Source organism: Rhinopithecus roxellana, chromosome 2, assembly GCF_007565055.1.
Source record: "Rhinopithecus roxellana isolate Shanxi Qingling chromosome 2, ASM756505v1, whole genome shotgun sequence".
Lineage (NCBI taxonomy): Eukaryota > Metazoa > Chordata > Mammalia > Primates > Cercopithecidae > Rhinopithecus > Rhinopithecus roxellana.
Window position 1 is genome coordinate 98,577,418 of NC_044550.1, and position 18,506 is coordinate 98,595,923.

The window sequence follows — 18,506 nt, forward strand, 5'->3', positions numbered from 1 at the left end:
GCAAACACTTACCCACATTTAGGTAGAAAAGACTGGGAGAAATATATCAAAATAATAAAGCAGTTTCCTTTGAGTAGCGGAACTATCGCTTCTTGGCCTTTTGGCTAAGATCAAGTGAGTAGTGGAACTAAGTATTGGTGAGTTTTCCTTCTTTCAGCTTTTCTATGGTTCCAAATAAACTTTTATAAACAGGTAATTTTATATTTAAAATACAGTTTTTATTTTTAATATAGCAATACTGTTTTCCTCATTCCTACCTGGAATTAAGAGTGATACATTTGAGAACAAATTCAATCTTTCATTTCAATTATAATTCTTCTGTTAATTCTTTAATGTAGAAATTTCTTATTGATCTAATTAAGTGGCAAATGCTGACAACATAACAGAATTTAAGGTAGAAGCAAATCTATTTTTCCACAAAAAATATATAGACAGTCAAAAACAAGTTATATTATCAGTTTTCACTTATACTTGATCTCCTTTATAAAGGAAAAAGTAAAAAACAACATATAAAGAGAATGAAAAAGTTAGCAAGTGCTTTTCCCATTCTTCTCTTTAATGAATACTAAAGCAAAACAAACAAAAAAAACCCTAAAACTAAAATCATAAGACCTGAGACTATGAATGATAATAGCTAGCATTTATGTGTTTACTACTAATCGAATATGATGCTAAGAAGTCCTTGACTTGCATTAATTAGTTCATTTAATTTAACTACAATCTATAGTGGTTGTTATTGCCATTTTATGGCTGACAGTTCTGAGGTTTAGGAAAATGTAATCGCCTTATTAAAGTTTAATCGTCAGTAAACAATTAAACCAGGGATGTATTCCAGACCTTTATGAGCCTATAGCCAAAATTCAACCACTATACTACATTGCTTTTCACATATTAAAATAACCCTGGTAATTCTTAGTGCCTTAAGGTCTTTGGTGGTAAAACAAAATTAATTATTTTGTTCTGTCCTGAAGAAACATCTAATAATCAAGAAAATACAACGCATTAAAAGAGTGATGAAACTGAAGAGATATTGCTACTGTGGACCTAAAAAATACTGAGGCAAAATTAATATAGAGTCCATTTGGGCCAAGGTTGAGGACAGCTGTCTGGGACAGACACACTTCCAAGCTGTCCTAAGGAATATTCTGCTCAGCTTTTGTTACAAGATTTTTTTAAAGGCAAAAGGGGACAAGAAGTGGGCTGATACAAAGTTTTTTGACAGGAGTTCTCATAGTTTTACAGAAATAACATTGATTTGTGATTGGCTATACATTGTTGAACTACAGGGAATGAGGTACGGTGTCCAATGTATGGTGCTTTATGGCTACTTCATGTCAGTTAGCCTAGAGCCCGCATAGCAAGTGGCCTCAAGAGGTAATTATTTAGCTCAAGAGGGGAGTGAGACATGACTGCTGTCACACCCTGTCACATTCCAATGCCTCTCTGAGCCTGATAATTAAAGGGCACTCACATTCCTCAGATAAAAAGTTTCTTGGCTGGGCACGCTGGCTCACACCTGTAATCTCAACATTTTGGGAGGCCAAGGCAGGTGTGATGATTAACGCTGCGTGTCAACTTGATTAGATTGAAGGATTCAAAGCATTGATCCTAGGTGTATCTTTGAGGGTGTTGCCAAAGGAGATTAACATTTGAGTCAGTGGGCTGGGAAAGGCAGACACACCCTTAATGTGGGTGGTCACCACCTAATCAGCTGACAGCAAGGCCAGAATATAAAGCAGGCAGAAAAACGTGTAAAGGCTAGACTGATTTAGCCTCCCAGCCTACATCTTTCTCCCATGCTGGATACTTCCTGCCCTTGAACATCAGACTCCAAGTTCTTTTGTTTTGGGACTCAGACTGGCTTCCTTGCTCCTCAGTTTGCAGATGGCCTATTATGGGGCCTTGTGATCATGTGAGTTAATACTTAATAAACTCTTCTTTATACATATATCTATCCTGTTAGTTCTGTCGTTCTAGAGAACCCCGACTAATACAGTAGGTGGACTGCTTGAGTCTAGGAGTTTGAGACCAGTCTGGGCAACAGTGAGCCCTCAACTCTACAAAAATAAAATAAAATAAAAATTAGCTGGGCATGGTGATGTACACCTGTAGTCCCAGCTACTCGGGATGCTGACATGGGAAGATCGCTTGAGCCCAGGTGATCAAGGCTGCAGTAAACCATGATTGCACTACTGCATTCCAGCCTAGGTGACACAGTGAGACCCTATCTCCAAAAACAAATACAAACAAACAAAAAGAAAGTTTATTTTCTTTCTCAAGACAGACTTCCTAAAGAGCAGCAGACCTGACTAGAGCCAGGTCAGTAATGAAGACTGAACCTCAGGCAGCGTCCATCACGGTACCTTTGCCTTGGCATCCTCTGGGTCATCTCCCTTGGAAGCCAGCAGCATGAGTCGCAGGACCAGGGTTATGCTGAGAGGGAACTGTCCTCTCAGCTCAGGAACACTGGATGCAAGGAGTCTTTTTATTTTGGGCAATGGGATATCAAAGAAATATACATTTCCAAGCAGGTCTTGACCTCTTCTTCCAGCACGACCAGACATCTGGAAGCAGCAAAGAATCACAATGTAAAACCTCCCCAAATAATTTCCTATGAAGTCCAAAGATCTATGACTTTACACTTGTTATCCGGGGTTGTGTTAAATTGTGCATTTAGTCCTGAAACTAATCTATGTTAATATGGCACTTAAAAAATACAGTGTGGCTGGGCCAAAGAGATAATGAGGCATTGTGATACATATTTGGTCTTTGGCCCCAGTTGCTGGCATATGACTCCTGAAATCCTTGGACTCTCCAACATCTTTGTATAAATAAGTTGGCTGATGGCTGGCAGTCTCTAGGCAGCTTCAGGATGGGGACTGGTCACCAGAAAGACCAAGGCCTGATTAGAGGAATGGGACTTTCAGCCCCTCTTCGCAATTTCCGGGGAAGGGAGAAGGGCTGAAGGTTAAGTTGATCACCAGTGGCTAACGGTTTAATTCATCAGGCCTGTGTAATGAAGTTTCCATAAAAACCTAAAGGGACTGTCTCAAAGAGCTTCCAGACAGCTGAATACACGGAGGTTCCTGGAGGGTGGTGTGCCTGAGACGGCATGGGAGTTCCATGCCCCTTGACCCATACCTTGCCCTCATAGCTGTTCTTCTGTATCCTTTATAACACCCTTCATAATAAACTGAAAAACGTAAGTGTTTGAGTTCCGTGAGCCACTCTAGCAAGTTAACTGAACCCAAAGAGGGGGTCTGGGAACCCCAACTTGAAGCCAGTTGGTCACAAGTTCCAGAGGACCGGACTTGTGACTGGTGTCTGAAGAGGAGGCAGTCTTGGAGACTGAGCCCTCAATGTGTGGAATCTGATGATATCTTCAGGTTGGTAACACGGAATTGAATTGAGCTGCAGAACTGACTGCTCACTTGGTGGTGAGCAGAAATCCCCACACGTCTGGTCACAGAAGTCTTGTGTGTTGATTGTAGTGATTATTATAAAGTGAGATAATAGAAAAAGCAGTTTGTTTTTCCTTATATTCAGAGGTAGCGTCGTTAACAGGTATTCCCTATCATGCAGACAACTGTACCAGGGATTGTAAGATGATATGTAAAAGAAACTTACAAATGGAACCTGCTGTCAAGGAGCTTAGAGTCCATATACCCCCCACTCTTTCTCACCACACACAGACAAAGAGAAGGAGAGAGGGAGGGAGGGAGGGAGGGACGGAGAAGGAGAGGGAGAGGGGGAGAGAGAGAGAGAGGAATAGAACTAGAGAGTGGCTTAAATAGGGAAAGTTTTCAGCCTTGTTTTCAATCAGACGCTTTTTTGCAAATGAAGGATTCAAACTTCTTCAGTTCTGCTTGGTTGAAATAGTTGAGTCCTGACTGGGTGGTTTCAAGCTCCAAACCAGAAGAGTCTGCTGGATGTTTCCTTCAAACAGCTGGAAGTGGGGAATTCTAACCACACTTGGCACCACCAACAGCAACTGTTCCCTATTTAAGCCATTTTCTCTAACTCTTTTAACAAACAGAGTTAAAAGTAATGAAATTTAAAAAGTGTGCCTAAGCCTCTTGAGATACAAATCAAGTAAATTTATTGAAAGATACAATATTTTGAAAGGCTTTGTGGAAGAGGTATGTCAAGGACCAACTAATTGCAGAAGAAATAACAGCCATTTAGTCAATGCTTAATATGTGCTAGGCCCTTTGTATAAATTAGTTTTAGGCAGTCGTCATAATAATCCAGTGAGGTAGAGAGTATTGTCAGTCCCAGTTAAAGATAAAGAAGGACTTCTAATGTGATTTTGGAAAAAAAAAAAAAAAAAAAAGAAGAAGAAGAACAAAGATGAGAAAACTGAGCACAGAGAACTTAAGTAACTTAGCCACAATCTAACAACTGAGAAGTAGCAGATTCAACTAATCCCTGATTTTTTTTTTTTTAATCAAAGTCATGTCCCCAAGGACCATGTGAGCCTGCCTCTGGGAATCCTAAAAATGAGATTCCTGAAGATTACATGGTAGACAACCCATGTAAAAAAATGATACCAGAGAAGAGAGCAAGAAGACAGAGATTAGAAAGATGATTAGAAACAGTAAGAAGATTAGACTGATCAGGACAAATGTTCATGAGCATAAGAATATACATATTTTAGACAGAGAGCAAAAGGGATTTTGTTGATAAAGGGTTTGAATATTGCCAACATTTCTATATTTGATCCAAGAGTAGAATTCGCCATCAAATGTTCCCTTGCCAGAAAATGACATGAAGAAAAACTATGCTATCCATCATCTGCGGCACAGAATAGAATACAGGCAAATGATAACCAGGAGGACTGTTAAAGTAGGCCCCTGGTCAACAGACAGAATGGACTCCTGTGGCTGAGGTGCTCAAAGTTAAAACAGAACTAGGTAGCCACAGCAGGGTGAGGGAGTGGTCATGCACGCTGTGTTCTCAGAAACAGGTAAAGGTGTCAAAGGACCCTTCCTACAATCAAGCCAAACCAGCTGCTGTTGGTGGTGCTAAGATAAACTGTGGTTGAAAATCTCCACTCCTAGTTGTTTGAAACATCTGATGGAAACTTCTGGTTCGAAGCTTGGAAACCATTCGGTCAGGTCTCAACTATTCCAACCAATCAGAATGGAAGATGTTTGAATCCTTCATTTGCAAACAAAGGATCTGACTGAAAATAAGGCTGAGAACTTTCCCTATTTAAGCCAGACCCTCCCTTTGTTCTTTGAAGAGCCTACTTTCACATACAGTAAAGGCTGAGATTCTCCAATCTGCAGATTATTTTTTACAGAAAATAAAACTGTTTTGCCTCTGCAGATCTCATGTCCTTTTGTTAACACTCTTACAATAGCCCTGGGAAAAGAATGAAGGAAGAAGGATGCTGGCTACAGAAATCGTGAGACAGAAATCTGAGGGCACCACTGTAGAAGAGTAATTGGACGATTTTTGTAATAGATTAAGCATCAAAAGCAAAGGAGAGAAAAAGCATTAAAGATGACTCCGGAGTGAAAAAGTGTGCATGGTAAATGAAGAAGGAAATGTTTATTAAGGACCTTCAATGTGTCTCTTTCCTAGTTCACTTAATCCTTACAGAGGCTGTGGGGTAGTGATTATCACAGCCGTTCTGGAGATAGTGAAGGAAGATCCAGCAGTTCAGATATCTCACCTGAAGTCTCACATCTGTTTGACAATAATCACCTCATGTCTGCAGATTTTCCGTGATCATGGTTTCCATTATACCACAACTGAAAATGACAGCCTAGCATAGATGGATGCACATTGTACAGAAGAAATCATCAGTTCCACAAATACCTTCAGCATCTCTTGTCATTCCCATGCTAATCGTTATTTGAGATACAAATTCCTTAATGGAATTTACAAGAGTACATAACAACAGTGAGAGAACAAGTGCAATCACATTTCCCCAAAGCTGGAGTAATCAAACAAGACTTCCAAGAAAACACATAAAGACAGTTCAATCAGACCCTTGTAAAGGGGCTACGATTTCAATCAGGGGAAAGAAGGGAAAGTCTCTAAGAGGAAGAAGGAGAGCAAAGGTCCTGATGAACAAGGCATAGCAGAAATGAGAGGTCAGTTACTAAAACAATTTGTGCCAGAAGGTTCTCACTAGGAAAAAACAAGAAATAAATATATATATATTTAAAAATCACATGGTGATCAGGATGCAAAGGGCCCTACTAATAACAGCTGGCATTCATCGAGCACTTACTATGTGCCGGGCACAGTTCTGAGTGGTGTACATTTTTCAGTTAGTCCTCATAATAACCTTCTGAAATATAATTATTCTCACCATCGTACAGATAGATTGAGAAACTGACACCTGAGAAATTAACTCACGTGTCCGTGGTTGAACAGCTAGTAAAGAGTAAGGTCAGATTTAAGCCTAGGGAATCTAGGACCAGATCCCCCTATATTCATCCTTATACACACTGCTTCAGAAGCACTGTGAAGATCTAGCACATAGGTACCTGAGGCAAGACTTGAGCCAGGCCACCAGGGCAGGGGCAGGGCAACAGGCTGGTTTGAATGTAGGCAGAATCAAGGTAACGCTGACATGGTGGTGAAGAGGCCCAGGAAAGGATACCAAGAGACTGTGAAAGCAATAAGGGCATTCTGATGACTAGAGAAATCCCAGGCTTATGCCAATAAGGAGACTTCCGGAGACCCTGGGAGGCAGTAAATGTGTTTTTGCTTATGGGAGAGAAGTGACTCATTAGGACCCAGGCAGCAGACTATGGTAGGCAGCTTTCTCAGTGGCTGCTCCCAATGATTCTAACAATCACAGCTTCCTGCTACTCACAGCCTTGTGTAATCTGCACTCCCTGATTGTTGAAGAAAAGCCAGGAAGGTGAAGCTAACAAGTATTCTCTTTATTTTACAGGCAATAAAGTCCTATGAAGATTGAGTAACATGAGGAAGACACCTAGGAACAGGTCATGACATGTATTTGACTCATAATAAATGCCATTTGAAGGAATATATAAATGAGTATATTTTAAATGATAGAAAATGGAAAGACCAAAAGGAGAAAATGGCATGTTAGCAGAAAATCCACATCATTTTTTTTTCAATTAACACAGTAAAGCATATTATTTGCTTTAAAGACCTAATATAAAATACATAGTTCAGGGGTCTGTATTACCCGCTGTGCTAGGAAAAATCACACTCCCATGAGACTAGATTCCTCTATCAAAAAAAAGCTAGAAGGAAGGAAGATGCACAGCTTCATGCCTCCTATTTAAATAGATCTAGAGAAAGAACAAGATTCTGATACAGCTGGACAAAGTCACTGAAGTCAGTTCCTGGGAAACCAGCTTTGGAGACTGAATTTTCTATTTATATTTCTAAATAATAATTAACTGTTGAGTGAGAAATGTAAATCCACAGGTAGATTTTCTTTTTTAAAACTTTTAAGTTTAAAACATAGTAAATGCTTACTTCTACTTGGAAGATGTGTCAAAATACTGAGGTGAAGTCAAAATAATGACAGCTAAACTAAGGCTGTAGCTATATGATCATGACAAAACTGAAATGTATGAAATACTTTTGGTACAAAAGTGCAAGCAGTAGAACTAACATTTTCTGGTTCTCATCATATGACACACCCTTCTAGACAAATTGTAAATAACATGGAAATGCATTTCTGATTTAAGTGCATTTCTCTAAACAGGGGCAACCTGACATTTGGGATGATTAGGCGGTTGTTGAGGGGTTTAAGTGCAAGGTGTAATTCCCAGAAAGGTCTGCCACCTGACCCTTGAGAAACAAACAAAATCCATTCACAGAGAAAATATATTTTATTCTGTCCTAGGAGATAATGCTAAGTCATCGGGGCAGGATAACAAAGTAGTTCCACTTTCATTATGGTCCATAGTAAATAAATGATGTTGGATTTCTTCCAAACAAGTGATTCTGGCAAGGAAGAGAAAAAAGGAGACCATAATTCTGAAGGAAACAAAAGTCCCTTAAGAGAAACTTTACTCACTACATGAAAAGGAGAAAGACTGAAAAATTCCAGCTCAGGGACTTTCTGTTTTTCCTAACAGCACATGGTAAAAGGTGAAATGGTCTATAGCTATACTTGAGAAAAGGAAAATATGGCTTTTAAGGGTGAAACAGCAACATCCTAAAACATCATGAAATGGAGATAAACTCCTTTTCTCTGTAAAATCACAATCTTCACATTCCAGTCTAGGAGAGTTCACATGATCTACATTTGAATAAGAAAAGGAAAATTTCAAGAATAAGCAAAATGAAAAAATTTATATTTTATAATTTATCTTTCATATTTTGAAACTAGGAAAAAATTATTGTCAGGTTTTATTTTTAGCAGTGTGTAGAGAGGAAGTAATTTTTCTCCCCTTTGACTTGCAATCTATACCACATATAGGATGTCACATAAGGAAATGAGAAGATGCTCAGGTATAACATCTTTGTCTTTGTGTCTAAATCTCTGTTATATAGCCCTTCTCTTTTATTTTTATTTTTCTCACTCTCAAACTTGTTTTTATCTTTCTTTCCTCCCTCGCCTTATAAGACAGACATATTTTTATCTTTGATTTTTAAAAAGTTATCTATAGAGACCTCCAAGTAACATTTCTCACTCCAGAAATTCCACTAAAATGATAATGAAAACCTTTTTTTAAAAAAAGCATAAACCCCCAAGAAGGTGAATGGTATTAAAGTTTTGGAATTTGGAAAACAGATGGTCAATGGCTCCTAAATACTCAATACTAAACTTGAAGTAAGGAAGTCAAAACCTACCTAATTTAAATGACAGGATTCCCAAAAGACCCAGGAATTGATAATACCAAGTGCCACACACAGAGAAAGGCAAATTAAACGAAACAGATAATGCAAGGAATTTCAGACCATTTTACATACTGCCAGAAAAATAAAATAAAGGAGCACTATAAAGGATCAAGAATCAGAACAGCTGTATATTTCTCAAGAAATATAAAAACTACACTAAAAACTGAACTACATTAAGATTATTAAGCCAATAAACACTAACTGTGAGAAAATAGTGAAACAGATAAACCACACAACATGAAGCAACAAGATCTCAGGCCACTCAACTCAAAAATGCTATGCCACATAGGAAGTAAAAGGAAGGACACAAACTGTAGCCTGTTACCAGATGCGAGTGCCACATGGTTCATTATTTCACACTCAGCCTTCAGCGGCGGGAGTTAAAGAGTCAGAGAGTTACCTGTCTGTAATTTAAAGCATCCAGATAGACTGAGTCTTGAGCAAACACAACAGATTTGCATGGCATGTGGATCCCTGAGGCAAGTGTTCCAGTAGCTGTCACTACCTAGGAAAAAAAAAAAAGAAGAAGAGTTCATACACAATATAGCATCTCTATAAGGAGACAAGGTCTATTTTCCATTCCAGTCACTGAACAACTTTTAGAGCTTTAATAAACCACATATCATTAAAACTAACATACTAGCCCCACTGTTCTTGCAACTGCCTGAGTATTCAAAGAACACTGCTACTTCAGCATCCTAACTGTTGCCATTTGCTCGCCCTAAAATCATTTTCTCCAAATCTCCATTTGCAGGCTTTCTCTGATCTCTACATAAATGTCCAAAAAGACTTCCTGCACCATCATTTCTAAAATAACCATGTTTACTTGTCCCTCCAAGACCTTAAGTATCATGAGGACATGGGCATTAATCTCTCTCAGCCACTGCTGTACCCTCAACACCTGGAAGAGTATTGGACACAGAGCAGATGCACAATAAACATGTATCCAATTAATTCATGAATGAATGAAGAACTAGCATACACATTTTCCTTAAGATGGGTTAATAATGTTTTGCCTTATTTATTCTGGACAACCACCTTCTCTTATTCTCATGTTTGTTTATGGAGGTTTTATCCAAACAGATAACTGATCTAATTAATTGAAGCATAATAAAGTTACATTTTCCTTCTTATTTACTTTCTTAATATCAGTTATGTGCCCAATCACCTATTTAGTGCTAGGTGCATATAGCTGCTCTCTCTTCCTGTCAAATACATTAATATTAACCTGTGCCATAATTATTTCAATTATTTAATGATGAAGAGTAAGCAAAAAGACTTTCTAATTGATATTTATAAACCCATCCAAATTCAACCCATTATTTGCTCATCTTTAAAAGTTCATCAATAAAAAGGAAAGGCTCAAATCACTAAACTTCAGAATTTAGCCATAACGAGTACCGTTAAAAAAAAAAATGTATCTGGCTAGGTGTGGTGACTCACACCGGTAATCTCAGCACTTTGGGAGGCCAAGGCAGGTGGATCACATGAGTTGATACCACAGCTATACTACTTCATTATAAATATTATTTTTCAGTGTATAAATAATTTTTAAACTCCTCCAATAAATGGGATAGATGGAGAAGCAGAACAGTCCAGCGAGTTGTAATAAAAAGACACTGGTTAGATGAGAAAAACAACTGGTATAATTTTTTACCTTTTACTGGTATTCAGCATCATATATGCACAACTTTTTTTTTTAATGCAAAGAAATGTACCTACCCTAATAAGCCCTTTTACAAAGAGTATTTCAACGAACTCTTTTTCTTTAAAATACATGCCGCTGTGATGATATCCAATTCCCCTTTGTGCTAAAGCCTTCAGTTCTTTGCCGTTTCTTGTAAATCGCACTCGTTGTAATACCCTATCCAAAGTCTAAAACAAGAGAGAAGTATAAAACAATTGATCATGTATTTTATTTAATTTCAAGTTCAGTCAGAATCAAAGGACATTTTCATGAACAAATCACTTACATCTTGCACACAGTGAGGCTGTCCTTTGACCCTGAGCCTACATGTTTTGTGACTACAGAAACAATCTGCCCATTTTTGTGAACAGACTATCTCAGAGAAGAGGCACTCATAAACCAAAGGCGAAGATGCTATTGAAGCAGCAGATCAAATGCCCAGGACAGATGAGTAAACGATCTTCTGCTGCCTGAGAGAGAGAGAGACTAGTTCTATACTGGAACCTTAAGAGTCCTTTTCAAGCAAAGAGAGAGAGACTTCTCCAAGAAGGCAGAGCAAGATCTCTACTCTAGATGCTCAGAGAATTCTTACTTTCACTGTGAACCACTCAGAAGTCATATCCAACCCCTTTAAAATGTCCATACCCTCACAGCCTCACTTCTAAGAATGTATCCTCAGGAGGAAATCCAGCAGTTGGCAAAGATGTCAAAGGTAAAAATGTATTACAAGAACAAGAAAAAATAATAAAAATAGCCTATGCAGCCTACAGTAAGACAACTGGTTACATAAATTATAGTCATCCACATAAATATACACTATGAAGCTATTAAAATAATAATGTAGCTCTATTGTTGGCAAGAACTAAATAGGTAAGGGAGGAAAGGAGATTACAGACTAATTTGTATATAATATGGCCTATCTTATTAACAAATAAATACACGGAATGTCTATGTGAGTGTGGACATGCTTGTGACTACAGGCAATAGAAAAAAAAAATATCTGATAGAACAGTGAGTCTCTCTGAGCTGTGACATTATTTTTACTTTTTATTTTCAAGTACTTCTCCAATGGACATAAATTACTTGCATAATAAAAAATGTTTAAATGCCATACTATCCTTGGATATTTCAATATCTGTTTAATAAAATATTTTGAATGTTATATAGAAGGTCTCTGAAATTGAAACTTTCAGTTGATATTATTTAAAATACATTGTGTCACATAAACCCAAACGTGACCAGTATTAAAATATATCATGTTGAATTGAATTCTAGAATCAGGCTATAAACTAATCCAGGATAATAGAGTGAAATAAAATAAGAGGCTGACATTCACACTGAGCAAGGAAGAGTCACCTATAGAACTTTAGCACATTAAATTGGGATAATCATTGCAAAACAGACAAAATAATACACAGAGATAATCATATTTCAAACGTATTACACAAGTCATTTCAGTGTTCAAAGATATTAAACAATCACTATGATAAAATGTCACAACTGTAAAGTATTATATTAATAATTCTCTGACGTACTGAGCCTTTGTCCCTGGTAACCTCAGTGTGCAGGGCTTTGACATCAGCATACGTGTGGTCCTCAGAGATTTCCAGAATCTTCAGATTCTCCAGGAAATTAATATATTCAGCTCTATACATTAGTTTTCTTTCCAGTTTTTTAGCCTTCTTTGGGTTTTTTTTAATGCTATTATTTAAAAAAAAATAAACTTTTAAGTAATGAAAACTCATATTCAGTTACAGAAAGAAGCCTAAGGCCCCACAAATTTCGCTTGGTCATCCGACATTGACAGTAGCTCCATCAATCCTGACTTGGTCTCCCCTTCCTCACGTGTACTTCCACCATTTCATCTAGCAGTCAGAGCCCCTCATCAGCAAAATCCCCTGTATATTCTTCCTTTTCTCTGCAAAATTTCTCCTCCTTCACGCTGTAACAGATACCCAGTTCTTCTCAGGAAAATTTCTGCTCCTGAATCTCTTGAGCAGTGGCCAGAGCAAAGTGGAAAAGCAAAGGGGGTGGGGTGTGTGGCACAGTCTAGAATGAGTTGGCACATCCTCTGATCCCACTAACTCTGGTCTAATGAAGAGGGTTCCAGACAGAAAAGGGTATTTTAAATATTCATGCTGACAACAGAGACCCTTCCTGACTAGGCCTAAGAGAAAAATTGATTATACCATTAAATACTCTTTATTTTCATGGCCAATATCTTTCACTACACATCCAACTTGAAATGTAGTTTCTAGTCCTGAAAAAAGACTGACTGAAGAGAATCAGTCACCGAGAACACCTGGAGCTTCAACATCTCTCTCCCAGGTACTTTTCCCTTCTCCTATGTCCAACAAGCAGAAAAAAGACCAAAGCAGTGGTGAAATCAATAGAGAGCTTGCCCTAGTCTTTAGGAAATATCTGAATTACAAAGGCTATGAAAGTTGTTTCAATATTGTTACAGACTGAATGTTTTTGTCCACCTCAAAACGAATTCATATGTTGAAATCTTAAACTCCGTGTGTGATATCAGAAGGTGGAGTCTTTGGGAGGTGATTAAGTAATAAAGACAAAGTCTTCCTGAAAGGGACGGGTGACCTTATAAAATTGCCTCCAGAGAGATCCCTCGCCCCTTCCACCATGTAAGGACACAGAGAAGACAGCTCTCTATGAACCAAGAAGCAGCTCTGTCAACACCTTGATCTTGGACTTCCTAACCTCCAGAACTGTGAGAAATAAATTTCTGTTTAGAAGCCACTTAGTCTATGATAATTTGTTATGGACTACGACAAATGTTGAGGGAAGGTTTAATTAGTCTTTCAAAAGTGTTCATGAAGCACTATTACTACATGCCAGGCAATATGCTATTATTAGGGGACTCAAAGAAGAATATGCAGTTCTTGTAAGGGAACTCCCAATCTAAAGAAAGTAAAGCTATGGAAACAATTGCAATGCAGTGTTATAATTGATCCAAATGTTTTAATGATTCAAAGTGGAATGACAACAAAAGACAAAGGGTAATAAATCTATCTGAGGGAATCATTATAAACTTCAGAGAGAAGACAGATTTAAAACAAAAGATGTGGGGAAATGAGCAGATTTATGAGCCAACAGAAAGGAAGGCCCTCCATGTAGATGCAGTGTGTAGTACATAGATTCAGATGGTAGAGAGCAATTCGTGTGAGTGCCTACCCTTTAACAACTCTACCAAGCAATTCAGAAGGAAGAACTTTGTATGTAGGACAATCTAACTAAATGTGCACGTTAGAACTGATGGCAGCAGTGGCCAATCTGGGGCGGCCGCTGCCCTGACACTGGCTTCAGTCGGGGAGGCAAGGCCAGGACTGTGTGCTCCATGGAGCCAGCAGGAGCTGGGAATAGGTGGAAGTCCTGCCCACTTCCGAGTTGACAGGGTGGGAGACGCATTCCCCAGGCACAGCTGTAGCCACCCAAGCTGCAGCTGCAGCTGCAGACCCAGGCATCCCTGTGCTCTTGGGGGCCGGGAGCAGGCAGGAGCCCTGCCCTTATGGGCATAGCTGCAGCCACCCAATCCATGGCTGCAGACCTGGGCCTCCCTGTGCACTTGGGTGCCAGGAGTGGGCAGGAGCCCCACCCTCCCAGGTGTAGCTGCAGCCACCCAAGCTGCAACTGTGGGCCCAGGCATCTCTGTGCTCTCAGGGGCCCAGGAAGGCCACCTTGCCCCTGCAGGTTTGGAAGTGCCTGCTCCCACTACCTGGCCTCTCTCTGCTCCCAGTCCCTACTCCACAGGCTCAGAAGTGTCTGTTCCTGCTGCCTGGCCTCTCCCTGCTCCTGGCACCCACTCCAATCTCAGAGCAAAGTTGAGGCCAAGCCCAGGTGCTGTCACAACCTAGCCAGGTATGTGCACGCTCAGGACAGTGCTGACATGCCAGCCCCCTGTTGGTTCGGCCCTTTCCAGACATTGAGTGCCAGTGAGCATGGGAGGGAGGCCAAGGTAGGGGCTAAGAGCAGCTCGGCGCTGGTCTGCAGGTGGCTCTTTGGCACAAACAGCCTGGGTGCCATGAACAGCAGCAGGAGGCAGACAAGCTCCGAGCAGAAAGGAGTGGGTCCCTGGTGAAGTTCCACCTTCAAGCTGGGGAAGGCCTGAAACCTGGGGGCTGGGCTGCCAGTCCTGTGGACTGGCATAGGAACTTATGGTGCTTTCTCCAGGCCTGCCCATGGCCACCCATGGACCAATTGGCACACACTTCTTCTTCTCTGAATCCCATATAAACCTCAGACTCAGCCAGACTTGAGGACTCAACAGACGACCAGCTGCAGAGAAGAGCTACCCACTCCAGGGTCTCCTCTCTGCTGAGAGGTGAGCAGACGTCAGGATTACCAGCTGTGGAGGGGAGCTACCCACTCCATGGCCTCCTCTCTGCTAAGAGCTGAGGACTCAACAGGACAACCAGCTGCAAAGAGGAGCGACTCACTCCAGGGTCTCCTCTCCACTGAGAGTTGAGCACTTGATGGGATTACCTGCCTGCAGAGAGGACCAACCCATCCAGGGTCTCTTCTCCGCTAAGAGCTCAACACTCATTGGGACATCCCACCTGCAGAGAGAAGCTACCCACTGCAGGTGTCCTCTGAGCTGTTCCATCTCCCAGTAAAGCTCTTCTTCACGTTGCTCACCCTCCACTTGTCTGTGTACCTCATTCTTCCTGGATGCAGGACAAGAACTTGGGACCCACTGAATGGCAGGGCTAAAAGAGCTATAACACAAACGGGGCTGAAACACACCACTTGCTTGCCACGTTATGGGTGACAAGCAGGAGAGAAGAGAGGAGAGAAGAGCTGCAGCCCTTCGAGGAGCCCAGACCTAGGAGCTCTCCAAGCCAGGGCTGTGATAACTTCTTTGAGGCTCTGCAGTTCCTGGCATCTCTGGGCACCACCATGTTCCCCAGTGCCAGCCATGGAAGCTGCCTTCAGTATGCCTGGTCCAGCCCCAGCCTCACAGGAAGCTGGTGCCTGTGCTAGTGCCTGGAGCTGCCCACCCCTCTGCAACTAGCATGCCTGGCTGTATGCAGCAAAGGTGACGTTGGCCACAGAGGTTTCTGGCCAGAAAAGCAACACCCATTATAGAATCCCAAAACAGAACAATCACACCAGCACCTGTACGTCAATAACATTGGAAGAGGTGAACCTGGAACAAGAAATTACACATGAGAAAAACTCCAAAGAATCCCAAATAACAAATGGCAAGCACCTGAACCAAGGCAGAGCCAGTAAGTGAGGACGGACAGAATGGCAAGGAGAGAAGAAATATTTTGACCATAGAACTGTCAGAATTAATCAGACCTTGGGGAGAAAGAAAAAAAAAAAAAATCACAGCAGTGAAGTTCTACCCCACGTATACAATTGGTATGGCAATTCATTCTATAGGCCATTCTTTTTATTTTTAAGTTTTATTTTAAGTTCAATGGTACATGTGCAGATTTGCTATATAGGTAAACGTAGGTCATGAGAGTTTGTTGTACAGATTATTTCATAACCCAGGTATTAAGCCTAGTGCCTATTAGGTATTTCTCCTGATCCTCTCTCTCCCTCTTCCTCCCACCTTCCACGCTCTGATAGGCCCTAGTGTGTGTTATTCCCCTCTATGTGTCCATGTGTTCTCATCATTTACTTCCTACTCATAAGTGAGAACACGCAGTATTTGGTTTTCTGTTCCTGCATTAGTTTGCTAAGAATAATGGCCTCCAGCTCTATCAATGTCCCTGTAAAGGACATAATCTCATTCTTTTTATGGCTGCATAGTATTCCATGGTGTACATGTACCACATTTTCCTTATCCAGTCTATCATTGATGGGCATCTAGGTTGATTCCATGTCTTTGCTATTGCGAATGGTGCTGCAATGAACATATGCATGCATGCATCTTGACAACAGAATGATTTATATTCCTTTGGGTAGACATCCAGCAATGGGATTGCTGGACTGAATGGTATTTATGTCTTTTGGTCTTTGAGGAATCACCACACTATCTTCCACAATGGCTGAACTAATTTATACTCCCACCAATAGTGAATAACTGTTCTACAGACCAGGAAACCTCCAGGTTGTGCCCTGGGGCATGAATACAGGTTATGGTTAAGTAGACTGAGGGCCTCCTAGGAGGCCCAGTTGATTCTTAGTCTTACAGGATGTAGTCCCACCTCTCCTGATTCCTAAATGAAATCTATCTACACGTATAAGAGGGATTCCCTTCCTCCCATCCTCCCACCCAAATTTACTCTATTTGCAAAAACAAGAACCAATAACAATAACAAGAACCCCTTTGTGGCTCAGGTCTCTAAACATTTCTGACAGTGTTTTGTAAATATTTTAAGTCCTTAGGGGCCAATTTGTTTAAGTAAACATTAATACTTACCTCCTTTTTTGTGTTTTCTCCATTTGTTTTACTTTTTTAAATACTTCATCTATTTCAAAGACATAACTATGACATTCAGTGTGGAGATGGCTTTTTGTCTCTATCTTCTCCAGAAAAGTGCATACACTTCCAGCTCTTCTTTCCACATCACCATTATTAAACCTTAAAACAAATAAAATAGTGCTTTGAAAAGACTATGTTTCCATCCATATTGGTAAACCAAAATTAAAATTGTAAGACCCCCCAATCATCTGAATAGACTTCATCCTAGGCCAGGGCACTCTAAAATTTCAACTGAAAGACTAGTTTAAGCCACAATGGGAAGCGGGGGTTTGACACACCTCACTATACCCTCCAGCATTAACACCAACACAGACCTTAAGTCTGATAATAAACATTTATAATCCATTCTCTCTGAAGCCTGCTACCTGGAGGCTTCATGTGCATGGTAAAACTTTGGTCTCCACAACCTTTTACTATAATCCAGACATCCCTTTCTGTTGATAACTATTTCGACCAATTCCCAATCAGAAAATTTTTAAATCTGCCTATAACCTGGAAGCCTCCCTCCCCAACTTTGAGTTGTCCTGCCTTTCTGGACCAAACAAATGTATATGTTAAATATATTTGATTGATGTCTCATATCTCCCTAAAACATATAAAACCAAGCTGCAGCCCTTGGGCATATGTTCTCAGGATCTCCTGAGGGATGTGTCACAGGCCATGGTCACTCATATTTGGCTCAGAATAAATATCTTCAAATATTTTGGGGAGTTTGACAATATCACATGTCCATCTACCACTATCATCTTGACATATAGTTTGCTAAAAAAAAATGTTTTGGCTCAATATATGTAATGTCCAGTAATATTACACCCATTATAGGCTGAGTTCACCATAGAATTTTTTCGAATATTACTTGTGAGGCCATGGGTTTACTAGCATGTTTAGAAAACAGACTTCGAAAAGAAATCTTATTTAGCTGATCAGCATTAAATGAGTACACTGAAGAAACAAAGACTAGGAAAATCAGTCTACTACGCATGGTAAGAAGATTTGGTATGTAAAAAAGCAAAAGTAGTAATAGCAAACAATGACCAAGTTCCAGGCACTATTCTATGTGGCTTAAATATATTAACCAATTTAATCTCTACCATCATGTTATGAGGAAGGTAATATTATCTCTGTTTTGCAGATGAAGAAGTAACTGTCAAAGGAAATTTAAAAATGTCTTCAAGGTCACATAGTCTAGTAACTGGTCAGGTTGCGATTAGAACCTGGGCAACTCAGCTTCAACTTCAGAGGCTTTTTTTTTTTTTTTGAGACAGGCTCTTTCTCTGTCACCCAGACTGGAGGGCAGTGGCGCAACTGCAGCTCACTGAAGCAGAGGCTATATGTCTAACTGCACTTCTAAATCTGCCTCCCTGTTCACAGTAATACAAGTTAATAGGCAACACCCATATATTACTGGTTGCAAACAGTACCCTAAATCACAGCATTAAACGATTCTTCTTACTGCTTTAACACAAACAAACCTAGGACATCTAGAATTAATTTTCCTTTTTTAATCCCTCTGTTAAT

General features: G+C 40.1%; 1 protein-coding gene across 13 annotated transcripts in view; it reads right to left on the reverse strand.

The window, feature by feature from the left end:
• Positions 1-18,506, reverse strand: part of DDX60L (DExD/H-box 60 like) — a 119,544-nt gene that overhangs the window by 26,477 nt on the left and 74,561 nt on the right. For all 13 annotated transcript variants that reach the window (XM_030918211.1, XM_030918206.1, XM_030918198.1 and 10 more), the window contains 5 exons: positions 16,926-17,087; positions 12,070-12,235; positions 10,570-10,722; positions 9,248-9,352; positions 2,364-2,564 (listed from right to left, as the gene is read on the reverse strand). In XM_030918211.1, the coding sequence (XP_030774071.1) occupies positions 2,364-2,564; positions 9,248-9,352; positions 10,570-10,722; positions 12,070-12,235; positions 16,926-17,087 (787 nt within the window). The remainder of the gene's footprint in view (positions 1-2,363; positions 2,565-9,247; positions 9,353-10,569; positions 10,723-12,069; positions 12,236-16,925; positions 17,088-18,506) is intronic.